We start from the raw sequence: 22892 nt of genomic DNA, 5'->3' as shown, positions 1-22892 counted from the left end.
CTTTCCTTGCCATCAATCCCCGTGTGAGTCAGTTTTGTCCTGTTTATCTGTCGTCTGTCGGGGCTATTATAAGACCGTAATTAAGTGCCTATCTTACTATGCTGTACCTCTCATCCCTGTAATCTGAACGTTCCGAACTAATATAACCTCCTCCGGAGGTCTTGAGAACTGAACCCTTGGTGTCGTGTCATTTTAACCCAGCCGTTGTGTCCTTTCCTTCATTGATTTAGCATAGCGCGATTCGGCCAACGTTCGAGTGTAATCGGGTAACCTGTGCGAACACGGCGGCCATTCCGCTCGGTCAAGCAACATCTAAGTCGTGTCTGTAACAATTGGTGTCAGGAGTGTCGGATTCGGACCTGGGACTAAATTTATTAGGCCCAAATTTTGGAACACCAATTGTACCACTAGGGTAACAATTGGTGTTGGGAGGTAGAATTCGATCCGGAGCGCGTTTTACGCGCTCGAAATTATAACGGCGAAATTTGATTGTGTTTTACGAAAATAAAAACCCGAATTTTGAAAGTCGCGCTATGGCGGATCAAGACAGCTGGGTTCCGGTAGAGGAGAGTGAGGCAGGGTCGGTCCAGGACCAAATTGAGGGACGTGAGGAGAGCGAAGCAGTGAGGGTAGCAGACGCACAAAATAGCGTCGTTGCGCCCGACGTAGCGGGCGCGCAAAATGGCGCCTCGCTGGTCGCGGCGCCCGCGACCGTGGCAGCGCCCCTGGTGGATTCGAACCTTTTCCTCCTGCAAATGAGGGCCCTTATAGACCAAATGGTGGGAATGAGGGCTGATAGTGAGCGGTTGGGAAACCAAATGGGGGTAATGGGGAACCGGATGGATGCTCAGTGTGAGCAATTGGGGGTAATGGGAAACCAAATGGGGGTAATGAGGGACGAAGCGAGGGGTACCGGTGAGGGGTTAGACAACGGGATAAAAGAGGTAAAGAATGGGTTAATAGGGGTAGAAAACAGAATGGCCGCTCAAGAGAATCAAATGGAAGGGATGCAAAAGGGGTTAGAGGGGTTAGAAAACAGTATGGAAGGCAAATTGAGGGACATGAGGGACCAAGCGGAAAGGGAAGTTAAACAAATGGGGCAGCAGATAGAGGGGGTCAGAATGGGGGTAGAAACCAAACTGGATGCTCACAGGGAGGAAATGGAGCAGATGAGGGTGGCATCTGGGCAGGAGATGCAAGTGATGGGAGAGGAGATCAGAAGAGGTGTGAGTGAGGAGGTCGGAGGAGTGCGCGAGGAGGTGAGGCACTGTAAGGAGCGCATGGAGAAGGAGGTGAGAAAGGGGACTGTAAAATTGCAAGGGGGTATAGAGGAGTTGACGCTGGGAGTAGAACAACTGACAGTGGGACAAAAGGAGTTGGGGGACCAGGTAAAGAAGAACACAGCGGTAATAGAGGGTTTAAAATCGACACAGAAGGAGATGAAAAAGGACGTAGGGGTAATTAAAAAAGAGTGTCAGACGGTACATGAGGACCTGACGAGGAAAATGGACAAGGTGGTAGAGGTGATGGAGGTTAAAGAGCGGGAGGTGCGGGAGCACATAGAAAAAAATAAAGTGGAGTTAGAGGAAGAACTTAAAGGGGCGCACGAAGAGATGAAGGAGGTGAAGCAGAAATTAGAAGAAGTGGAAGAAGGGGTGAGCGAAATTAAGAAGCGACGGAGAGAGGATAAGAAAGAGATAAAGGAGGAAGTAAAAGAATTGGTCCAAAGTCTGTGTTCGGATCGGGATGATGTGCTCATTAACCGGATGAGGGATTCGCAGGTGATGGAGGAGAAGCGAAGAGGAAGAGGACCCGGTGTAAGTGGTGACCAATATGGTCGTGCGTATGATGCGCCAGGGGATTTAAGAAGCTTGGGGGTCGAGATGGACCCGGGTGTTCGTGAGAGGCCGTTGGTGAAGTGTGCGACAGGTCTGGTGTGCGAAGAAGGGGGTGTGCGAGAAAGTCCGACTCTGGGGTGTGTGAGGAAAAAGTGCGTGCCAAGGAGTGAGGGTGCTGGCGAGAGTGAGTCGGTCGTAGCGCGTGTGCGAGGGAGCACATGGAAGCGCGGTGTGGTGAGTGTTACAGAGGGTGTGACGGGAGAGTGTGCGCGAGAAAGGTGTGTGACGGACAGGTGCATGGGGAAAGAGTGCGCTGTCAAAGGCAAGGAAGAATGCACGCCTGTGGTGAGTGTTACAGAGGGTGTGACGGGAGAGTGTGCGCAAGAGTGTGCGCGAGAAAGGTGTGTAACGGACAGGTGCATGAGGAAAGAGTGCGCTGTCGGGAGTAAGGGTGAGTGCGTTGTCAAGAATGGAGGTGAGAGTAGTGAGAGTGACAAGGAGCGTGAGTTGGTTGTGACAGGTGAGAAAGGATGCACACCTGGAATGGTAGAGCGTGAGTGGGAATGCACGCTGGAATTGGTGGTGAGGCACGTGGTTGGGTGTGCGAATGAGAGCACACCTGTGATTGTCACAGAGGAGGTGACCGAGGAGGGGGCGCGAAGAGGTGTGTTGGTGAGGTGTGCGGGTGACGAATGTGTGCCAAGGTGTTCAGTGGTCAGGTGTGTGACCAAGGCTGTGAGTGGAATGAGGGTACCTGGGTGTGTAAGGAAAGGTACGAGGAGCATGGAAACGGCTGGATGTGTGAGCAAGGAACGGGCTGCGGGGTGTAAGCATGCAGGTGAGGCATCGAAGGTAACCGGGTTAGAGGTTAGGTCGACTTTTAGCCGAATCGGGCCCTCGGTGCGTGCTGGGCCTCGCTTTGAACGGCCGCGTCCGTGCTCCACTAGGCGGAGCAGACGGCTGGATAGGAAGGGTCGTCATGGCGACCACCTTTTGTTGAGGCATTCCGGCAGGTCGAGATCGAGCCATGGGATGGCTCCGTGCCGAGAAGGTGCGTGGGATCTCGGCCCGGGTAAACCTCCTTCCCTGCACCGAATGCGGGACGCATCCAGCCGCTGGCACCAAACAACCCGCATTCATTGCTCGGCTTTACGAAGCCGGGCTTTGGATAGGAATTGGCGCACCGAGAGGCATTAGTGAGTAGACTGTGTGATGAGGTTAGTGTTTTGGCCCCAAAATTAGAGAAAAACAAAATTTGATGATTGGCAAGGGATTGGCAGTAGTGATTGGCAGATGATGGGTAGTGATTGGCAAATTTTTGATTTATTGAAATTTGATGTGCAAAATTGGTAGTGAGCGATGGGCCCGGTGGGTAAGGGTGGCGTCCCTGCCACCCTTCCCATGTGGGGGCAAAGGAGCAATAGCTTATGGGGTGTATGGCAGTGAAAACTAGCCCGGGTGGGTTAGGATATTTGTAGGGATCTAGCGAAGATGACATTAGGTGACGTTAAGGTTAGTTAGTGACTGATACCTGTAGTGGGGACGCAGGTAGATTAGTATGGATGATAATGACGTGGGAGCGCAATAGTTTAAAGGGACGACTGGGAAGCGCAAGTTTCAGAGGGGAGTAGTTAGATGAGATGATGCTGTGTGAGAATTGAACAGGTGTGATTGCACAGGTGTGCAACTGGACAGGTGTGTGGAGCAGTGTGTGAGTAGTGAGTGTGTGGATAAGCGCGAATGTGCTTGGGGAGAGAAGGGTGCAGGTGGCACCAGGTGTGAGAGCACAGGTGTGCAGGTACCGGTGTGTGGAGAGAGTTGGAGTAAGTGGTACGGAGTGGTGTGCATGGTGCGAAGGTGTGGATGGGGGAAGAGTGGACCCCTTTCACGAGTACCCGGGGCGGGTAGTGTAAGTGTTAGGTAGAGGGTATAGGTAAATTGTGGTTGGATATTGGCATTTGTGGTGCGGTTGCAGAATGGTATTGTGGATGGGTGCATTAGTGTTGTGGAAATGGCTGGGCGTGTAGCCTGTTAGTGTGTGTAGTTGGTTGGGCACTCCACCACTGTGAGGATGTCGGACAGGTGAGGCCGCAGGTGGGCTCTGGGAGCCGGTAGTTGTGGATGGGGCCCGAGGATCCGGAGGACGGACCCGGGTAGCCCAGTGCCAGAGAGGGCACCGAGTGGGGAGAGCGCCAGAGGGCCTTCCCCAGGTAGATAGGTTAGGGTAAGGAGCAGGTAAGCTCGGAGGCAACTGCAGTGGTGGAGGTGTGCAGGTGGGTAGACCTGCTGGGAGAGTTACACGTCGCGGCCCAAGAGTTACACGTCGCGGCCCAGAAATTGTGCGAGGGCACCAGGGAGATGAATCAGGGGAGTGAGACCCCAAATTGAAAAGCACCACAGTTTGGTCAATGGGAATTGGTTTTTAGAACCCATAGTGTAAGAGGGCCAATGGTTTGGCCGGAGAAAGACCCCGGGTAGTGTTAAGTTGTTAAAGTCATTTAGGAGATAGTTAGGATTGATGAACCTGTCGCACCATACGCAGCCACTTACCTGTGGTGATAATGATGACTCCACACCTGTGTTTTCTTTGTTCTGTGTTGCAGGAAATGAGAATTGCTGTTGGATTTGTGAGACGCATCACGACGTGGATGAGACATTGGGGTGATTCCATCTCTCCCTCCTTAGGAGGGACTGATGATGAATTGGTAATGGCAAATTTTGATGAGAGTTGAAAATGGCAAATTTGATTGGTTAGGAGGGAGAGAAGACGAATTTGGTTTATGGGAGGAACGGGGAAGACAGTAGGGACGTTTGTTGATTTGTAAAGTAGATGTTTATGGGTAGTGTTGTGTTTTGTGGATACAGTAAGGGGTAAGGGAGGGGCCATGTAGGTTACCTGGTGGGGGGGGGGGGGCGTACGGTAGGAACGTACCTGTCTCACCTGGTTCCCATGTGCCCCCAGTGTGCATTACCTTACATTGCGTGCACTTTTGCGCCCTTACCACCTTACTCACTTGTCTTTTCTTTTGTCTCCCACCTCCGAGGATCTGGCTTTGGGGCAGAGAGAGAGGAGAGAGAGGTGCTGGCTCCGCAGTTGTGGGCCTGCACTTTCGCTGCTTGCTGCCTGGATCGATACACCATATGGACCGCAATTTTGGTGGCCACCCACAATGGACCGCAGTCTTTTGCGGCCAAGCACCACCCGTGGATGGACCTATGGGTCAACGTGGCACCTATGCCATACAGGTGAACCACTTATAGTTGGCCCCCTGACGGCCACAATAAAGAAATGGACGCGGTTGGCGCCTTTCTTTATTTTTGAAAGCAGTAAGAAGGCCAAGTGCACCACACGAAGGCAAGACCAGCGGCAGACCATCGGCCGGCTGTGACACCACACCGTGATTTATAGACACTTTATTGGTGCACCGGATGGTGCTGACTGTACATGATGGGGTGGTGCTTTTGGTGCTTGGATGGGGTGCTCTGCACATTATTAAAGGCCGTAAGGCCACAGAGCACTCGTGGGTTGGTGTATCGATGCTGGCATGCGTGCTCTCTCTATGCATAACATCTGCATGTGTTCCTCCAAAAACAGGTCCTGGATCGTAGTGTAAATATCAGCGTAGTCTTGTAAATAATGCTCCCTACCGGCTGTATGTTTAGTTTGCGAATTCTTTCCGCAATTCGGTTATCCTGTGGGTGTGTTTCTGTGAGGAGAAGGGTGCAACGTCGCAGGGGGACATATTTACTCATTTGTGAATATCTGTAAAACTGTCGCACTCAGGGTAGAGTTAATAGTAGAGGGAACTACATCTGAGTGCCACACTAAAATAGGTAAAAATTTATCGGGTCGGGACGCCCCGAGGGTAGAGAAGGGTGCAATGTTGCGGATATGGGACTTGGCCTCCATATCCGCTTGTAAATATTCCCCTATTTCCCCAATACTCCCCAACTATCCCCAATCCCCCATTCCCTAGTCCCATTGCCTGTAAATAACACTCTGTAGAACCGACCTTCCCCTTTTTCCCCCATTAAATGTCGTGCCCAGGTCCACCGCATCTCACGTAGACAACTTTCGGACATCTTGCTAGTTATTCTTAGTCTATGTCAGTTAAGGACTCGTTTCCATTAATTCTGACTCTTCGTTGCACCAGAATGTGATCGTATGGCACCAGTAGTGAGTTTAGGACCTCCCCATACCTCCTCCCATCTTCCCCATGAAACAACATTCACAACAACTACAACAACAACTACAACAACAACAACAACTACAACAACAACTACAACAACAGAGGGGCGCGGCGTGGCGCGGGGAGTGTGCGTCCTCACTCCGGCTCGGTTAGCCGCCATTGCCCATGCGCTCCACGGGGTTACCACGAAGGGGCTGGCTGTCAGGTCCTCGTCAGGGGCGGAGCCCGGTAACCCCCCGCAGCCAGTGAAAAGCGGCGGGCCGATTCCATCTGGGGCGGAGCTAACGAGCCGAGGGCGTGTCACTCCCCGCCGGATATACGCAGCGACTGACCGGACGTGACATCAGATGCGCCCCGAGCTTGAAGAAGAGACAAGTCGCGACCTCCGAGCGCTGAGCGACCTCCCCGCATCTACTGGACCGGACCGGGTCGATTCTGTCCCTGAGCCAAGGTGCACCTTGAGCCATCGACTACCCGCTTTCCTTGCCATCAATCCCCGTGTGAGTCAGTTTTGTCCTGTTTATCTGTCGTCTGTCGGGGCTATTATAAGACCGTAATTAAGTGCCTATCTTACTATGCTGTACCTCTCATCCCTGTAATCTGAACGTTCCGAACTAATATAACCTCCTCCGGAGGTCTTGAGAACTGAACCCTTGGTGTCGTGTCATTTTAACCCAGCCGTTGTGTCCTTTCCTTCATTGATTTAGCATAGCGCGATTCGGCCAACGTTCGAGTGTAATCGGGTAACCTGTGCGAACACGGCGGCCATTCCGCTCGGTCAAGCAACATCTAAGTCGTGTCCGTAACAATATATATAAATAAATAAATATATATATACCGTAAACTGGGGCTACTTTGAACATTTTTTTTCTTTCCCATAAAACCCTGGCTAATGTAATAAATATATCTCACTCCTTTCATTACTCAAATAGGGGGACTGAGTGAAGCTAATGATAGAATGCATCAAAACTGCTTAGCTGTGCATATAAATATATATATTTTTAAAGAAATTAGGTATTCACAGTAACCCCGCGAATCGGGCTACTTTGAATCTGTGTGAATTTGCTATACATAGTCAAAGGAACCCCTCTGTTGGGGTGTCATTGAACGCTATAACTGTTTTAAAAAATAAAATGAATCAAAAACAACATTTCAGAAAACTTTTTTTTTTATAATACGGGTACTGGATATCAATTTTGGATTGTGAAAAATTTGAAAATCGACATAATGAGGATTATGACACCATTTTATCATAAAACTTCCGTTAACAATTATATTACTTGTATTGCGCTTTACCAAGGCAATACAATCACAAGAAACATGTGAAATTACAGTAATACGGTTCCAATAGTGAAGAACAAATCGACGGAATGGACGGTGCAAAATAACCCTTTGTATAGAGGTCATATCACATTGGGGTATGTGTCCCCACCCTCCCCTCCTACTGCATTTTAAAGTTTTGCAGTTCCTTCGCATTGAATGTAAGTCCACCCCTTCTTTCCTCTTTTGGGGGACTCAGCAGTCTAACCAACTGGTTTACAGTAACATTACCCTCATCAGGTACGGATGGCCAAACAAATCTATTGTCAACTTTCTTCGATGACCTCATGAACTTCATAGTGCATTCATCTTCATCGACTATCACTAATTTGGCCACATAAAATTTGACAGAAGTTTTCACTTGGAATTTTACAACATAATAGTTGCCAATGGATGGTACTATGTCATCTGGCAGGACTTCCTCTTCAGACTCGATGCTATCACTTATCTGATCCTCGCTTTCTTCTACTTCGCTTGATTCTGTCTCTGCGTCATCAATGCTGCCATCATCACTCTGTGACCCATGACTGATTATGTCATCGATGGCATTGCTGGTTGGTTCCTGTAAGTCCTCTGCACTTATGCTTTTCCCCAGCTCTACAGATATTTTCTTCCTTCTCTTTTTGGGGGGATCTTGCTGGTCTCCAACCCCACGCATATTCTTCAGAATCCCTACGACTACTTCTGACACTGTTGTAGGTATGGCAGCATCATTTTCGTCACTGTCTGGTAGCCGCTTAATAACCCCGTGTCCTAGAGTGGGGTGACGCTTCATGAAATCATTTGCCCAATCAAATGATGGAAAATTATTGTGGAACTGCGCCACCATTCTCCCTTGTTTTTCCAGATAGGAATGTGCCAACATCCGGAGGTCTTTTAAATCAAATGGAAATCCCCAATCAGCGACAATCTTCAAATGATCGGCAAAAGCCTGCTCCTCTTCAGTAGTGAATACTGTAGGATGTCCGGGTTTTTTGGTATGTTTTCCCTTGAGTTTATTGTGCAGTGTTCCCGCTGGAATGTTGAATGATTTGTGTGCCTCTCTTTGGCTCATTGTGCCTTGCTCCACTGCACGGACTGCCATATGTAGTTGCTCAGTTGTGTAGTTGCGGTACTGCCTGGAACCTTCAACCCGTTTGTACGTTCGGACCATGTTTTACCAGATCGGATACCTGAAAATGAACACGTGTAGGGTGAGGTATAGAATACAGACTTTAATATAATACTTGTGCTTACAGACATCCAACGAACAGCTTTACATTTGTCAATCAATGTATTATTTCCTTGGTGTTACACGATTTTCTATTACCGGGGTTACTTTGAACACGTTCAAAATAACCCCGATTGTGACGAAAACATGCATGGGTAATGGTCAATTGACCCCTGTGATCCTATACCCAAACCATATTGACTAAGATTTGGTACCCCAATAGAGTAATAATTTAAGGTTCTGGCATGTTAGTATTTTAGGAAAAAATGAGTTATACTTACAAGTCAGGAGGTGAAAGTTTAAGACAGTTTGCTGCATACCATGTGCTCAGCATGAGGTGTCGGCCATTTTGAATCAGGCTTGGTCAATATCATTAATGTCCACATTTTTAATAATAAACAAACACAAAATCAATTAAACTAAATAATATCTTGTTTTATTTAGAACTTTTTTATTATTAACTAAGTATATCATAAATCATTTTCTTACGTGTGTGTTCAAAGTAGCCCCAGTTTACGGTATATATTGTTACAGATCGCGGTTAGATGTTATAGACCGAGCGGTGGTGTAAGACCGCGACCTAACAAAACTCACCCGATTCACCCAGACTTTGGCCGTATCGCACCCCAGCTGCTCAATGAGGGAAAAGACGAAAACGACGCAATGCAAAGAGGAAAACGAAGGCAAAGAAAGGTTTGGAAATACGACTGAATTTATTGACTATTTACACACAAGCAACAAAAAGCAATTCAGTTTATTTACAAGTACAAGACGCAGGTGACACAGTGCAAATTTAGCTTATCTACAGACTTAACTTATTACCCAGGACAGAACAAACAAAGACGACTCACACGGGGAATGCCAGGGATGGCAGAAGGTGGATGGCTGGCGGGAGAGGAAAGGTCCAAGGGGGGTCTTGCAGCACAACCGGCGCGTTCAGCAGCCGCCGTTCCGTTTCGGCCCTGCTCCGAACCGCCGTTCAGGCCCCCTTTGGCGGTGGGGTGGCGCGGCTGCGGCGGCCTCCGTCCGCTGCGTTCCCAGGACTTGTCTCACTGGTCTGGTCCCTCAACCCTCAACCCTCAACTCTTTCTTGCTTCTCTCACTTCTCACCACCGACTCCTCTCTCTGGCAACCGACTGTGACCAACTCCTTGCAACCAACTCCTCCTCTCTTCACAACCCTTCTTTTTCCAACCCAGAGTGCATCTCTCTTTCTTCTTCTCCTCCCGTTCCACTTCCGGTTGCGCCCTTTTATAGCGCCCCCAGCGATCACGCCCCCGGCGCTTTGGACACGCCCATCGGGGCGCTCACCTCGGCCCTGGCTGGTCGCACGACCCTCGGGCTCCGCCCCGGACGACGACGGGCGGGCGCGCCCCTCCCCTCCTCTGACGAGGTGGAGACACGCCTTTCTTCTCCGACCCAAGCCTCGTGGTCAATGGTGGTTATTGGAGGGGAGGTAATATGGGCAATCGAGGCTCGCCAATGACGAGAGGGGGATGTAATATGAGGTCATTGGAGGTTTTGGAGGGGATGGAAAGGGAGATTTTTGGGGATGGGAAGGAAAGGGGGTCTATTCTCTTTCACTGGTGCAATGGAGTACTTTTAATTAATGGGAGACACAGCCTTATCCTAAAACACAGAATAAGAGATAACTATCAAAAGAAAAGATATATCGTGTCCTGCATGTATGTTTTTTATGGACTAACTACGGGAACGCCCTTTGACCTTTATACAACCACAACGGAGGGAGGAGGGGTGATATTTTACAACAACCTTTTACAACAACCTTTTACAACATTTTACCACCACCACAAAATAAAAAAAAACATTCTCATATTCACAACACTGCACCCTCCTCCCCTTAGGCACGTCCCGGGCCTATTACTTTTACCTTAGTGTGGCATGTAGGTGTAGTTCCCTCTACTTTTAACCTGACCCTGAGTGTGACAGTTTTAAAACATAAATAAATGTGTCCCGCTGCTCCATTGCACCCTGCCTAACAGACTTACGCCCACAGTTAACCGAATTGCGGAATGGTCTTCAAACTATACAATGACGGTGGGGAGCATTATTTACACTGACGCTAATTTTATTTACAAAACTAACCCAGGACCTGTAATTGTTCTTTCTGGGGGGAGGACAGTCTGCTCTGCATCAATGCACCATTAAAGCACCCAAAAACGCACCAATACACACCCAAGCACCAATCGGTGCAGTCCCCATTGTTCAATGAATAAAATAAAACCAACAAACCCAACCCTGCAGGTGTCTCTTGCTCTTCGGCTCCCTCTGCTGGTTATCATTATTTCTCCCAGTTGTTGTCATTTTCATTTGCTTTGCTTACTGGCGGCCTGTTTGTAATAAAGCTTGCTCAAACGTGTCCATTTTATTTATCTTTATTTATGGCCCACAGGGCCGACTACGTGTGGTTCACCTGTGGGGCATCGGTGCCCTGTGGCCAAGGTCCGCCAGCAAGATTTCGGGCCCTCATGGCCGGTTCCAGCAGAGGGGCCTTGCCCCAACCCATGGGGTCCATAAGTGGTGCTCGGCCACTGACATGTGGTCCATAATGTGGTGCATCGATGCAGACAGCTGGTTCTGGGAATTTCGGGCGCACAATGGCCGACCCACGCACGCTCCCCTCGGCGCCCAACGGCGCTCAGGTCCTCATGTGGGAGACAAAAAGGGGGGACAAGACAGATGAGCGAGGGGTAAGGTCTCAAGGGTACACATCAAAAAGGCAATGCAAGGCGAAATGCGTACGGAGGGCGAAGTGAGAAAGCTCGTCCCTACCGTACGTCACCCCCCTGTTACCTAGCCCACCCTTGCCCTTACCCCATATGTACAAAACCTACACATTACCAATTCGTCACTACTGTCACGTCTTCCCCATATTTCCCCTATATCAAATTCGTCTCCACAATCCCTCTACTTCAAAAATTTGCCATCATCAATTCATCATCAATCCTCATAAGGAGGCAGAGATGGAACATCAAAGCACAATGTCACACCCACGTCATGATGCGTCTCACAATCCAAACATTTGCATCATAAAAAATAATCAAAACATGGCATGGTGTGGAGTACCTGTCACCTCAGGTGAGTGGATGCAGATGGTGCGAGGAGATCCTTCATCCTAACTATCCTCTAAATGACTTTAACACACTTTACACTACCCGGGGTCTTTCTTCGGCCAAACCATTGGCCCTCTTACACTATGGGTTCTAAAAACCAATTCCCATTGGCCAAACTGTGGTGCTCTTCAATTTGGGGTCTCACTCCCCCGATTCATCTCCCGGTGCCCTCGCACAATTTCTGGGCCGCGACGTGTAGCTCTCCCAACAGGTCTACCCACCTGCACACCTCCACCACTGTAGTTGCCACCCGAGCTTACCTAGCTCCTCACCCTAACCTAACTACCTGGGGACAGCCCCTCTCCTGGCTCTGTCACCCCCTGGTGCCCTCTGGCACTGGGCTACCCGGGTCCGTCCTCCGGATCCTCGGGCCCCATCCACACAACTACTACCGGCTCCCAGAGCCCACCTGCGGCCTCACCTGGCCGACATCCTTACAGTGGTGGAGTGCCCAAACCAACTACACACACTAACAGGCTACACGCCCAGCCATTTCCACAACACTAATGCACCCATCCAAACATCATTCTTCCAACCGCACCACAGATGCCAATATCCAACCACAATTTACCTGTACCCTCTACCTAACACTTACACTACCCGCCCCGGGTATCCGTGATGGGGGTCCACTCTTCCCCCATTCACACCTTCGGACCATCCACTCCACTCCACAATTTCCACCATTCTCACTCCACGACCATCCATTCCACTACTCCATACCATTTATTCCATACACCTGTCCTCCATTCACCTGTCGTTGCACACCTGTGCAATCTCACCTGGTGCCACCTGCACCCTCCTCCTCTTTCTGGACCAGTTGGTCAACGCAACACACATCACCATCACTCACTCATACACTGCTCCACACACCTGTTCAGTTGCACACCTGTGCAATCACACCTGTTCCATTCTCACCTGTTCAATCCTCACACGCACGGCATCATCTCAGCTAACTACTCCCCTCTGAAACTTGCGCTTCCCAGTCGTCCCTTTAAACTATTGCGCTCCCACGTCATTATCATCCACACTAATCTACCTGCGTCCCCACTACAGGTATCAGTCACTAACTAAACTTAACGTTACCTAATGTCAATCTCTTCTAGATCCCTACAATATAACCTAACCCACCCGGGCTAGTTTTCACTGCCATACACCCCATAATCTAGTGCTCCTTTGCCCCCATTTTTTGTGAGGGATGACAGAGTTGCCATCCCACCACAGCGGGGCATCTCTCCCTACCATCCCCCCAGTCCTCTGACGCTACGAGCCCCCGTCGCAAGAGGTACTGGGTCCTGCCTCGGCATCTAGAGCCGAGGCGATCCATGAGGGCGCCTGCTCGCCGGCATAAGGTCTTATCCGGTCGGCATGGACGATCCGAGGGGGGGTCCGTGGCCCCATTTTGATCTTAATGACCACGTCACAGATTTGCGACAGGACGACTCCCAGGCCTTGCCAGGGGGAGGTGAGTTTTGGGCACCTTCCCTTCCGCCTCCGGGGATTAAAGAACCAAATCTTCATCCCCGGAGCGTATTGACTCCCCTGGCTCCGGTCGTCGTACCTGCGCTTCATCTTGGCCCCCGCCAGATGGAGCTGGCGGCGGGCGAAGGCATGGACCCGCTCCATGCCTTCCTCCAGGTGACGTGCGTACCCCTCCCTCGGCGGTGTGTCCGTGGTGTCTGGCACGGGACCGCATAGCAAGTCGGCGGGAGCCCGTAACTCCCGCCCATACATAAGCAACGCTGGACTGCATGCGGTGGCCCCGTGCTGGCTAGTTCGGTAGGCCATCAACAGGTACGGGAGATGTTCGTCCCAGTCATCCTGACGGGTGGTGGTGAACAATGCCAGTTGTTGGATCAATGTTCGATTGAACCTTTCCACCATCCCGTCAGATTGTGGCCGCAAGGGCGTGGTCCTGGTTTTCCGAATTGACAGGAGTCTGCACACATCTTTTAGTAATTGGCTCTCAAAATTTCGACCCTGATCGGTGTGCAGCTCCTGTGGAATCCCGTGCCGACATACAAATCCTTCTACGAAGGCCTGTGCTACCACCCCTGCTTCTTGGTTGGGGAGGGCATAGGCCTCCGGCCACTTGGTGAAATAGTCCATTACAACGAGGATATACTTATTACCTTGGCGGGTGCGGGGCAGCGGTCCTAGAATATCCATAGCCACCCGCTCAAGGGGGGCCCCCACCTGATGTAATTGAAGGGGGGCCCTCGTCCTCCGTGCTGGTCCCTTTTTGGCAGAACAGGCGTCGCATCTCCGACACCAGTCCTGTATGTCGCGCCCCATATTCACCCAATAGAACCTCCGGCGGACCCGAGATATTGTCTTTGTCCTGCCCAAATGGCCGCCGGAGCGGGTACCATGCACCTGTTGCAATATGACGTTCTTGAATTTGTCAGGGACTATCACCAGCCAGGAAGTTCTATCAGAGGGAACCTCCACCCACTTGCGATACAAGATGTTGCCTTTCAATTCCAGGGTCTGCCACTGAGCCCAATACGCCTTTGTTTGCGCCCCGAGGGGGGTGACCTCTTCCCCCTTTGGTCTTTGCCCCAATTTGACCCATTGGAACACCGGCCCCAGAACAGGATCCTCCTGCTGGGCCGTGCTCCAAGCCAACTCTCCAAATTCCTCGTCCGCGGTTAGTGGCAAAATTGGCCCTCTCACCCGGGTTGCCCGGACGACGAGAATCGGGGCGGAATCGCCCAATTGCTCCCTCTCCTCGTGTCTCGCACAAAATTTACAGTTTTCCCCCAGACAAGGACGCCGAGAGAGTGCGTCCGCATTACCATGGGCCTTCCCGGCCCTATGGGCCACATCAAAATCGTACTGCTGCAACTTTTCCAACCACCTTGCAATTTGGCCCTCCGGTTCCTTGAACCGAAGGAGCCATTGCAAGGAGGAATGGTCAGTTCTAACCAAAAATTTCCGCCCGTACAGGTACGGGTGGAAATGGTTCATGGCAGCCAGCATAGCCAATAACTCTTTGCGAGTGACGCAATAATTTCTCTCGGGCCTACTTAAGGCCCGACTATAGTAACCAATCACTCTCTCCACGCCCTCCTGTGTCTGGGACAAAACTGCGCCCAATCCTTCCTGGCTCGCATCCGTGTCCAGGGTAAATGCCCCGTCACTAGTGGGGTAAGCTAGAAGGGGTGCGGATGTTAGACACCCCTTCAATTTTTGGAAGGCCTCGTGGCACTCCCGTGTCCAATTAAATCGCGTCCCCTTCTCCGTAAGCCGGTGGAGGGGACGGGCCAACTCCGCAAATTTCGCCACAAAGCGCCGGTAGTAGGAGCAGAGTCCAAAAAATCCCCGCACCTCTTTGATGGTACGTGGTGCGGGCCACTCCTCTACCGCTTTAATTTTGTCTGGGTCCGTTTTTACCCCCTCGCGGCCGATCACGTGACCTAGGTAGGCCACCTCTCTTGCAAACAAAGTGCACTTACTCGGGTTCAGCTTCAACCCTGCCTGTCTGAGGCACCCGAACACCTGGTCCAAATTAGCTACTGCCTGGGGGAACGTTTGGGCATGTACCAGGACGTCATCCAGGTACACCAGGCATGATTGCCATGGCATGCCGCCCAGTACATGCTCCATCAATCTTTCAAAGGTGGCGGGGGCGTTACACAAACCAAACGGCATCACAGTAAACTGATACAGTCCCTTACCTGTGGAAAATGCCGTTTTCTCCTTCCCTGCCCTATCCATCTCCACCTGCCAATACCCACTCTTGAGGTCCAAAGTTGTGAACCAATTTGAGCCCGCAACGGCATCGAGGGTGTCATCAATTCTTGGCAGGGGATATGAGTCCTTGAGTGTCACGTTGTTTAGCTGGCGATAGTCCACGCAGAACCGCGTGGTCCCATCTTTCTTTTTGACCAGCACAACAGGTGACATCCAAGGACTTCCCGAGGGCTCGATCACACCTGCGTCGAGCATTTTTTCAACCTGCTCGTCAGCTTCCGCCCTCTTGCTCCAAGGGAGCCGTCGGGCGGCCTGACGAATAGGCCGGGCCTCACCGGTGTGGATCTGATGTTTCACCAGGCCCGTACGTCCAATATCCTCGGTGGACAAGGAGAAGAGGTCCAAATGGGACCCAACCAGTTTGTGTAAGGCCTCCCTCTGGGTACCTCCCAACTCTACACTACTACGATTTACCATCTCGCAAATGGGATCGGGCCAATTCCTAGAACTTATTGAAGGCTCCCCCTGGGGCCGGCTCGGCTGGACGTTCTCGCCCCTCACTGACGCGACTTCTCTAACTGGGGTGCAGCCAGCTACCTTCGTGCCCCTCACTATAGTGCGTGGTTCTGTGCTAGTATTAATTACTCGGACGGCCACCACCGGCCCGTCCGTTTTTACAAGGGTACGGCCCACGATTAAACCAGGTATGGATAGCGCTGCCACCGGTTCGACCAGGCCGCAGGATTCCTGCCATGTCGGGCGAGCTGACCATCGGGCCGGCACTACGGCCTCGGCCCCCGGAGGGATGGTCACGGCCTCAGGAGCCTCCAGCTCCACCCTCTCGGCCGTGCTCACCCCCTCCAATGGTAGCTCTTCCACTCCCCATCGCAGGATCCCCCGACTCAAGTCGATTTTACAACCGCTGGCAGTCAACAAATCCAACCCTATTAAGCATGGGTCGCACACCTCCGCCACCCAAACCTCTATCTCTTGCTTCACCGATCCCAACTTGAGGGTCACAAAACCACGCCCTATGATCGGAGCCGTTGCCCCGGTAGCCAACTGCAAACTATGATTTTCCAGACGCTGGATTTTACCCCAGCCGTCTGCACTCGAATTAAGGACCACGGGGCTGATGATCGTGGCGCTGGCTCCCGTGTCCACCACGGCGTCTACCCCCACGCCGGCAATTTTGCACCGAATTGTCAAACTACCCGTCCCAATTCGGCCACAATGAATGACCTGTCGCGTCAACGAGGGCTTCTCCCCATCCTCTACTGCCGAACACCGCCCTGCATGCCCGGCACGTTCTAGTTTCCCTGGCCCTGGCGGGGGGGTGTCTGAGGTCGGCTAGGCCGATCGATACTGGGCGGAGTTGAGGGCATCGGCTGGCGGGGAACGTCCCGGCGCGGAGCTCGACACTCCCATGCACGGTGACCCATCCTAGCACAATTATAGCACCTCACCTGGTAAGGTGCTTGCCTCCGGTATTCCAAATTCCCCCCCCTGTATGTCCGAATTGGGGTACTCTGTCGGGGACTACCGGGTGCCACCGCTGGGGCCGCCTGCCATGGTCCAGGTCCCGCCAGGCGCCGATCCACTAACCTCCGGACCATGCTCTCCAGGTCAGGGCCCCCGTCGGGGGGCCCGCCCCCCATCACGGGTCCCATCTGACGCACCGCCACTGCATGGCGCTCGCCTCCCCAGGCCAGGGGCCTCGCTGCTTCCCAACGGGCTGCAGCGTCGGCCGCCTGACTCATGGTTTGCGGGCGCCACATGGCGAGCTGTTGCCGGAGCTCCAGATCCGGAAGGGCCTGAATAAAGTGATCCAGCGCCAGGCTTTCCTGGGAACTCGCCGCCATGTCCGCGTGTGCAATCCCGACCGCGCGGCGAATATCGTGAGCAAGTTCCCCGATGGTCTCCTGGGGCTTGCGTTTTCGCTGCGCAAGTTGGGCTTTAACAAGCTCGCTTTGCTGTTCAATGCCGAACCGATTAATTAATGCCGCACGGAGGGCTGGCAGGGTGAGAGCACCCGGTGGTAAAGCCATCAGCACCTCCGCCGCCGCGCCGCGCAGTGCCCCCACCAGGTGTACTCCACCTTCGTCCTGATTCCAACCGTTGCCTTTACACACGTACTCAAACTGCGCCAGGTACGCCCTCAAATCACTCTTGCCGTCATACGGCGCGAGTGGGACCTTGTGGGCGCCCGAAGGTCGGACCCCGCGCGTCACTCCTTGCGGGATCAACGCGGGACCAAACCGTTCGGGCTCCCACAGTACGCTATTCCCGGGGGGCTCCCGCGCGTCTCCCGTCCCTCCAAACACTTACCACACCGCGCTTCCATGTGCTCCCTCGCACACGCGCTACGACCGACTCACTCTCGCCAGCACCCTCACTCCTTGGCACACACTTTTTCCTCACACACCCCAGAGTCGGACTTTCTCGCACACCTCCTCTTTCGCACACCAGACCTGTCGCACACTTCACCAACGGCCTTTCACGAACACCCGGATCCAAACCAATCCCCAAGCCGACTGAAGCTTTCCTCACATCATATACATTGCCACTCACCTCCGTACCTTGTCTCCGCACCTCCTTTGCCACCTGCAAACTTTTTATTTGGTTAGTGAGCATCTCATCATGATTTGAACACAGACTTTGTACATTATCCATTTCTCCCTGCAATTCCCGGGCTACCTCCGTCATCTCTTCAATTTCAATGCCCACTTCCGCTTTTTCTGTACTCACGACGACCGTTGGCTTTAATAAAATTCCCTCTACCTCATCGGTCGCCGGCTTTTCCAAGCCCCGGGTCGCGATTTCTACCCCCGTCATTGTACCCGTGCTTTCCTCCGCTTCGCTCAACCAGCGCTTTTCGACTCGCGTTACCTCCTCGTGCACCCCTGGGACCCTTTCGCCCAACTTGCGGTCTCTGTCCCTCTGCTCCCGTGCCTCTCTATCGGCCCTCATTCCGTTCGTTGTTGCTTCAATTTGGTTTCCCAATTTGTTCGTTATTGCTTCCATTTGGTTTCCCAATTTGTTTAACAATCGCTCACTGTTCCGCTTCAAATGGGCTTCCATTTCAGCCATAATTAATTGCATGTCTTCCACCGTTGGTACAAAGGGCGCGGCAAAATTTGGTGCCGCTACACCCACATGCGTGAGGACGCCATTTTGTGCACATGATACACCCTCAACCACACCTTCTTTACTCTCCTCCACCATTTTTTTTCCTAAGTCCTGGGTCGATTCTACCCCGTCTATCTCTCCCACCGGCATCCCGTCGCCTTGAACAGCCATGGCGCGATTTCAAAATTCGGGTTTTGCTTTAAAAAAACAAATTTCGGCAGCTCGTAATTTTGACCAAAATTTTTTTTCTAGATGTTTTAAAAATTTGGTTCGGGACCCGAATTCCACTCCCAGACACCAATTGTTACAGATCGCGGTTAGATGTTATAGACCGAGCGGTGGTGTAAGACCGCGACCTAACAAAACTCACCCGATTCACCCAGACTTTGGCCGTATCGCACCCCAGCTGCTCAATGAGGGAAAAGACGAAAACGACGCAATGCAAAGAGGAAAACGAAGGCAAAGAAAGGTTTGGAAATACGACTGAATTTATTGACTATTTACACACAAGCAACAAAAAGCAATTCAGTTTATTTACAAGTACAAGACGCAGGTGACACAGTGCAAATTTAGCTTATCTACAGACTTAACTTATTACCCAGGACAGAACAAACAAAGACGACTCACACGGGGAATGCCAGGGATGGCAGAAGGTGGATGGCTGGCGGGAGAGGAAAGGTCCAAGGGGGGGTCTTGCAGCACAACCGGCGCGTTCAGCAGCCGCCGTTCCGTTTCGGCCCTGCTCCGAACCGCCGTTCAGGCCCCCTTTGGCGGTGGGGTGGCGCGGCTGCGGCGGCCTCCGTCCGCTGCGTTCCCAGGACTTGTCTCACTGGTCTGGTCCCTCAACCCTCAACCCTCAACTCTTTCTTGCTTCTCTCACTTCTCACCACCGACTCCTCTCTCTGGCAACCGACTGTGACCAACTCCTTGCAACCAACTCCTCCTCTCTTCACAACCCTTCTTTTTCCAACCCAGAGTGCATCTCTCTTTCTTCTTCTCCTCCCGTTCCACTTCCGGTTGCGCCCTTTTATAGCGCCCCCAGCGATCACGCCCCCGGCGCTTTGGACACGCCCATCGGGGCGCTCACCTCGGCCCTGGCTGGTCGCACGACCCTCGGGCTCCGCCCCGGACGACGACGGGCGGGCGCGCCCCTCCCCTCCTCTGACGAGGTGGAGACACGCCTTTCTTCTCCGACCCAAGCCTCGTGGTCAATGGTGGTTATTGGAGGGGAGGTAATATGGGCAATCGAGGCTCGCCAATGACGAGAGGGGGATGTAATATGAGGTCATTGGAGGTTTTGGAGGGGATGGAAAGGGAGATTTTTGGGGATGGGAAGGAAAGGGGGTCTATTCTCTTTCACTGGTGCAATGGAGTACTTTTAATTAATGGGAGACACAGCCTTATCCTAAAACACAGAATAAGAGATAACTATCAAAAGAAAAGATATATCGTGTCCTGCATGTATGTTTTTTATGGACTAACTACGGGAACGCCCTTTGACCTTTATACAACCACAACGGAGGGAGGAGGGGTGATATTTTACAACAACCTTTTACAACAACCTTTTACAACATTTTACCACCACCACAAAATAAAAAAAACATTCTCATATTCACAACAATATATACGTATATATATATATTGCAATTTGTCTGTTCTCTTTTCTTACGCGATGTGTGATTTTGAAGCAACGAAGGTGACTTGTAAAACATGAAACATTTTTCTGTGAAAGCAATATCATTCCATCGTAATGTAATAAATGACTTCACTGAAACGCTCTTTTTTGTGAACTCCAAGAAGCTGAAGGAGGAGTCATTTTGGCTGAGAGACTTTTTGGAGGTGCCTTGGTCGCAGTTGTGACACACAATTCTCCACAACAACTGCGAGTCGTCAACATTAACCGGGCAAAGGGTGCCAACAATGGTGCTGAGATCCTCAGCCACCATTATTCCAATGATATCATCTCGGTCACCCTAAACAGGCAGGTAAGAGGCTATCTGAAAGATCTTGTGATACTGTTCATACATGAGCACCTTCATAACAGGTTTAAAGTTGTTTTGCTCGAGTTTATCTATATACATGAGCACAAGTTATGGCTACTCTTTAAAGGTTTATACTGTCATTAATGAAATGACAACCGAGAGCGTTTATGGAGGCGAGGCAAGGAGGCATGATTCATTAAATTCACTTGAAGTTGAATAAAGTGAATAGATTCAATCCAAGAATAATAACCTATGAGTGATGGGAGACATTTTAAGGTTCTGGCATTTTCCTACTTTATAGCGACCCGAGTGATGGTAACATCTGGCTGCCCGAGATGGATAACGGTTTATTGATTGCAAGTAAATGGCAGGAGTAACGGTTTTATATGTACATCATGTCCTACAACCAGAAAGGCATGTTCTCTGTTCTGAAATGCCACACAATACATCTTGCTCGCTTATTGCTTTTGGAAATGCTATCAGAACTGCTATCATGTGCTGGAACGACTTGTAAACATCATAGTGAAGCCATCTTCTTTCTGTGCCTAATGCACATGTGACTGATTCGGGCTGTTTTGCTTCGATGTAGTATGTGTTGTTCCTTAGCATCGGGTTATTTAATTTATGCAGACGTGCTAAAATTAGGATGGGAAACAGGCATACCAACCAAGTTAGCTTTTCTGGAATATATGATTAGCCTCCATTGGACTTAGTCTGAAATGGGGGCTTATGGATTGGGTCTCATCCGTTTGTCCGTCCGTGCATCCACAGGCATATCTCAGAGATGTATGGACCGATTTTGTTCATACTTTGCAAAATGACAACAAATAATGGTTTACATATGCAGATCATTTTGTTTTGCGATGCGATCAAAAATGGCCGACTGGCGACCATTTTAGTTGTAAAAAAACCCGATGTGAAAACATCCTCAACCATTTCTCGGACATGCATTTCCCGATCTTGTTTAAAATTGTCAAACAGATAATGAATGATGGCTTACATATGCATGTCATTTTGTTTTGAGATCAGATCCAATATGGCTGACTGGGGCGGCCATTTTGTTACTTAAACATGTTCCCAACCATTTCTCGGACATGCATTGACCAATTTTGTTCAAACATGGCAAAAAGACAATATACGAGTGGACAAATTTTGTGTTGTCATCCGGCCAAAAGACAGCCAGCTGGCAGCCTTTAACTCGGTATAGCAAAATTACATAAACCACGGGGTCTATGACTTTTTATTGCCTTTTTCTCCTTTTTTTATTGTGATTTTAATTGCGTCGAAGTTTGAACCGCCTGTGGGGTTTGACAGGAAGTTCTTTGTGATCCACCCTTTCCCAAAGCGGCTTGTTGCATGCCTTGAAAGAAGCCTTCACATCCATAATATTAAGGACCTGGTGGAATTGCACACAATTTTCTCTCCACCAAGCCTCAAAGGTAACAGCCTTTGCTGCTTCGCTACTCATTCATTTCTTCATCAGTTTTGGATACTTTAAGGCTGGTTTTGCTAATCGAATCGGAGAATGAAACAAGTAGAAATGCATAGTAATTGATGGAGTAAGAACTAAGAAATAAGACTTGCCTCCATGTTTTGTTGACAAAAATAGAATTGTTTTTGGTGTTGTTCTGTAATTCTTATAATGTGGGTGTGAGATCGCTCTAAACCTGGAGGATATTAATTTTGTTTCTTACTTTTTATTTTCCGTCGTGCATTACTTTGTATTCAAAACAAAATGCATGCTTGCTTTCATTCAAATGATTTTGTTTTGGGAGCCATTCTTTTCGAAAACAAATCGCTAATGATTAAGTGTTCATGCGACCTTCCCATCTCCAATGTTGCCGTTCATCCAAGGGCTTATGAGACGGATGCTCCAGGAGGCAAATGATCCCCCAAAAGCCAGTTTCGATTTTATAATTCGGGCATACAATATCGGGATGACAACATATCGTGAGATGGAAAAATATCGCAAGACGACAAAAAGGTTGCCACTTGCCTGTGATGTATAAACTCACGTGAATTGTCATATATTTGACCATTTTTGCAACAATCAATTGTAATCCTTTTGGGGTTAAAATAATAGTAAAAATACGATGAATTTCGAATTTATTATACATCTGGAAAGTGGCAGCTCTGCCTGAATCCCAAAGATTCACCCGTCCTCAAGCACTTTCGAAATGACGTATTTTTGTCATTGAATGCATATCACGCAATCATGCATACGCAGATACACACAAAAAAAAACATTACTTGTGCACAAAAACGAGCTCCATGTCAACATTCACAGCAGACAGATCCTTCAGTACATTAAGACGCATGAAAACATATCTCTGCACCACGATAGGACAGGAATGCCTCAACAATATTGCTGTTATCATCATCGAGTGTGCCTATGCA

General features: G+C 50.4%; 1 protein-coding gene across 1 annotated transcript in view; it reads left to right on the top strand.

Annotated features, from left to right (window-relative positions):
- LOC137435144 (WD repeat domain phosphoinositide-interacting protein 2) overlaps nucleotides 1-22892 on the top strand; it is a gene marked incomplete at its 5' end in the record, with an annotated part of 122628 nt that overhangs the window by 38891 nt on the left and 60845 nt on the right. Inside the window, 2 exon segments of the mRNA XM_078784620.1 lie at nucleotides 20311-20498; nucleotides 21841-21934. Of these exon segments, the coding sequence (XP_078640746.1) occupies nucleotides 20311-20498; nucleotides 21841-21934 (282 nt within the window).

Source organism: Myxine glutinosa, chromosome 9 (genome assembly GCF_964187855.1).
Source record: "Myxine glutinosa chromosome 9, kmMyxGlut1.1, whole genome shotgun sequence".
Classification (NCBI taxonomy): domain Eukaryota; kingdom Metazoa; phylum Chordata; class Myxini; order Myxiniformes; family Myxinidae; genus Myxine; species Myxine glutinosa.
The sequence above is the reverse complement of the archived record's forward strand: the minus strand, read 5'-3'. Positions and strand labels throughout refer to the sequence as shown.